General features: G+C 36.6%; 1 protein-coding gene across 1 annotated transcript in view; it reads right to left on the reverse strand.

Moving 5' to 3' along the window:
* The window catches only part of LOC118740491 (alpha-aminoadipic semialdehyde synthase, mitochondrial-like), a 23,695-nt gene extending 22,273 nt beyond the window's left edge, over positions 1-1,422 (reverse strand). Inside the window, exon 1 of the mRNA XM_036472048.1 lies at positions 1,009-1,422. Coding sequence (XP_036327941.1) covers positions 1,009-1,131 — 123 coding nt within the window. The 5' untranslated portion in view covers positions 1,132-1,422. The remainder of the gene's footprint in view (positions 1-1,008) is intronic.
* Positions 1,423-4,492: the final 3,070 nt, after the last annotated feature.

Raw genomic sequence — 4,492 nt, forward strand, 5'->3', positions numbered from 1 at the left:
AAGGTTTTTAGAGATTTCGTCTGAAATTTACCAAGTGAAATCAAACGTTACCAAATTACCAAAGAGAATAAAAGTTATGAATTTTGGTAACATTTTACCAAAGTGACAACCGTGCCCTCGAGTAGATTTCACCGGTTAAAGGCTGGGAGTACTTTCTCTTTGGTGAGTGTATTGGGAGTATACCAAACTATTAATTTTCACGCGATGTGGCTAAATATCACAACGAATCGTCACTATCACAGTTGTTCTTTAAAAATTTTATCGTTTTATCCTAAACATTGACACTGTTATGGAGTTATAATAACGACAAAAAATATTTGATTAATTTATTTCGCGATTTTTATTTTTGGCCCACTGGCAACACTGGCCATAACAGCTTTATAAGGCAAATTTACTGCCCGTCTCCACAGGATAAAGTTTATATCTTGATTCATATGTCAGAATATAATTTGCCAATGGAGACAGCTCATTGCTCTTCGAGAGCAATATATATCAGAGCCATCGGCGTAGCCAGAATGAAATTTAGGGGGGGCAGGCATTTCAGGGTACTATTTTATATATATATAAGGAAAATTTCAAAGTTAGGGGGGGGGGGAGGCTCGAGCACCCCCCTGCCCCTACCTGGCTACGCCCATGATCAGAGCTTATATCTTGCCATCTATTGCCGGCAATTTGGTAGTTTGACAGCTACATTTTCATTTGTACGAAAACTTCGTGGCTACAACATTATTATTTTAATATAAAAGCAAAAATTGAGCTGCTTCCTGTTAAAATATTTGTAATTATGTATTTGGATATAAACTAGCCTATTTTCTAAATTTTTCAAGCGATTAAATCCGGCAAAAATACGTTTTCGAAGCTATATTACAAATGCTTATAAAAAGCCCACACAAATATTGCTACTGATATAACTTATATCTAGCGACCAAAATGATAGCTGGGCAGCAATAAATTTTATCCTGTGGAGACGGTCAGTTAGCTATAACATACGAAATTTTTTTCACTCACATGGCGCCATCTATTAAATGACTTTGTCGCTGCATCCTTGACCGTTATCAAATTACTTTTCGTTGCTGTGGCCGTTGCAGCAGTCACAGATAGTGTAGCACGAGACTGTAATAATCGCATCATTTTATTGCTTAGTTTTTATAATTTCATAGGCTTATGAGTAAATTAAATAAATTAAACATATGAGTTGGAAAAAAAATTTAGAGTCACTTAAAACTGTTATTATTTATTGTTTTTTTTTTTTTTTTTGGTTTTATTATCACGTGCGAGTAAGTATATAGTAAATTAGTTGCGTTTTCACTTTTTTTCTTGAAAAGTGCAGATCGAACGGCAAAAAAGTAGTTCGATATCGTTTCTACGCGCCGATTTTCGATCTGCTTCCTATGAGAGTTTAAAACGTTCTAATCGCGACTGGAGTCGACAAGCCCCTATCAGTCCGACAGTCAGTAGCAAAATTTTCGTACGAAATCTTTTATGTCCGAAAATATAAACAACATAAATAAAACGAATTCTGTTTAAATACATACTTATGCATGTACATTAATTTGTATATATGTATGTACACTAGAGTGGTCCAAAAAGAGTAAAGTCGGAATTGCAATGCTCTCATCCCCTAGGATTGTTCTACATTGAAAAAAAATATATACCCCTATTTTTTTATTTTGAAATAAAAATTATTTTTTTATTATGAAATAAAAAAATATTTAGAGAAAAATATAATATATATATAAATATTAGAAATATTCAAAGTTTTCCATGGTTCAAATGGTATAGAATTCTTGAAAATCAATATTTTTAGATCAGAAAACTCTGGTTCTCTTCAGGATACTTTCAATAATAATACCCAATTGTTTATTTAACCATATTTTAATACTAACGATTTTTTATTGGTCGCCCCATTGCAATTTTCGGAGTTCTTGTGGGTTTTTGGCGGACCTATAAATTATAGTTGCGTTGAAAAATGGTTAAATAGACAATTGGGTATTATTATTGGGAATCTCCTGCAGATAAACGGAGTTTTCTGGTAGAAAAATATTGATTTTTAACTATTCTATACCATTTCTACGAAAAGTTGTTTTTTCCTCATATAAAATACATGGAAAACTTTGGGCGCTTTGAGCGACCTCTAAATATTTTTTGATTTCAAAATAAAAAAATAAGGAAATATTTTATACGGTATAGAACAATCCTAGGCGCTGAGAGCATAAAAATTCCGACTTTACTCTTTCACATGCAGTTTTGGACCACCCTAATGTACACATGTAAGTAGCACTCAATGCTCTCCAAGCTGATAAGAGATCCCGGTTATCAATGAAAGTCTACAGCATACATACGTATAAGTACCTACCTACTATACATAATTGTATGAAATGTTTTTTATGCTTTTAAATATAACTAATTTTGCGTACTGTTCAACATCAATGGCTTCCTTTCGTTTGTAATTGGATTTTAGTGGATAATCAAAAATTAGCAAAAATATTTAATCTCCCAACATTTTGTACATATGAATGTATGGTTGTACATACATATGCACAAATGTATATGCATACTATGTACTTAGTATATACAACTATAAATATATGTTCCTTGATAACGAAAATTTATATGACTACGTGGATGCCGGAAATTGATTGGGTGCTAATAAAGTATTAACACAAAATTAATTTTCGCGCCTAAATGATTAAAAAATTAATAAATTTAAGTTGTTGATCCCTTTAAGAAAATGTCTCTAGACTTAATCATTTCAGAGAAACAAAAAGTTAAAGGACCTAAAATCAACGAAAATAGTTAAATTTAAAATCAATGGAAAAAGAACGCGTACACCAGTTACGTCAAAAAAGTTTAGAGGAGAAAACAAATATTGAGGAAATATATTTAATGGGGTTAAAACGTTATTTTCGTCATCCTGATCACACTTTCTTCTTTATTTCTGGTTTAGCGCTACCTCCAAAGCGATTCTGACCAAGTTCAATAAATCACAGCAGTCACATACAGAAGTCACCACAACTGACGCCAATTGGAAATGCCAAGTGAAGCCAAGTCCTTCTCCACTTGGTCTTTCCATCGCAGTGGGGGCCTCGCTCTTCCTCTGCTGCCACCTTCGGGTTCCAATTTGAATACTCTCAGAGCTAGAGTGTCGCAGTCCATTCGAACGATATGGCCAAGCCGCTGAATTTTAATTCGCTGCACTATGTCCATGTCGTTGTAAAGCTCATAAAGCTCATCGTTCCATCGTCTGTGGTAGTCGCCGTCACCAATGCGTAAAGCCCGGTAAATCTTCCCCAAAATATTTCTCGAATACGTCCATGCTTTTGCGCCATATACATACCAACCGGGCAAGATGAGTGACTTATTGAGCGTGGTTTTCTTACGTCGAGAGAGAACTTTACTTCTGAATTTCCTACTCAGTCCAAAGTAGCGCTCGTTGGCCAGAGTGATTCTGCGTTGGATTTCGATGCTGACATTATTATCCATGTTAACACTAGTTCCTAAATAAGCGAAATTCTCCACTTTCTCGAAATTATAATGATGACAGAATATAGTACATACTTCATCTTGTCCTCGTTGGCCACCAGACCCATTCGTTTTGCTGGTGCTATCGAAAGCGGCTTTGAAGTCGACACTTAGGTCGTTAGTGTCGATACTTTTCTCGCGGGTCCTTTCCAAGATTTGACGCATTGTGAATACCTGGTCTATGGTGGATTTTCAATCAGTTCGTTGATGGTGGGCTTCCGTCTTTTGCACAATACGCTCGATTAGAACTTGTAACCTATGCTTAATTGTGGAATGGGCACAGCACACTTAAATTCCGGTAGTCGAGTATGCGTTCATCTGACCATATTCTGTATGAGAATTGATCATGAACCTTATCAGCAGGCTGTTAGCTCCAAAAGCTTTGTTGTTTTTCAGTCGCGTAATCGCTATTCGTACATCATCAGGTGGCGGAACACCGACTCCATCAACATCGACTGAGGGCTCGGGTTCGTCTTCTCCGCAACTTTCTGTGCTGCTACCATTCAGTAGGGTGGAAAAGTGTTCGCTCCATAATTTAAGTACGTTGTGGACATCCATCACTAGGCTGCCGTTGTTGTTCTTACAGGAGTTCGCCCTTGTCTTCAAACCTTCCGTAAGTCGCCTAACTCTCTGGTAAAATTTTCTGGCGTTTTTCCTGTCGCCTAGCATTTCAAGCTCTTCGCTAAATAAACGCGCAAAGTTATCGGGAAACTGTCCTAGAGAGAGTACTTAAGCCATGGGCAGACAAACATTTTGGCCGCAGACGTTGGACCTTCCAACAGGACTCAGCCACAAAGCGCGCATCAACCAAGAATGGCTGAGAAATAACTTTCCATGCTTCTTCCCGTCAACGCAATGGCCATTGTGTTCACCAGATAAAACCCCTTGGGATTTCTTGGTCTAGGGTATTTTGAAGAGTAAAGTCGGCACCAAAAAAATACCAAAGTGTCGATCATCTCAAGCAAACACT

The sequence above is a fragment of the Rhagoletis pomonella genome, unplaced genomic scaffold (assembly GCF_013731165.1).
Source record: "Rhagoletis pomonella isolate Grant_MI unplaced genomic scaffold, Rhpom_1.0 Rhpom_scaffold_00006, whole genome shotgun sequence".
Lineage (NCBI taxonomy): Eukaryota > Metazoa > Arthropoda > Insecta > Diptera > Tephritidae > Rhagoletis > Rhagoletis pomonella.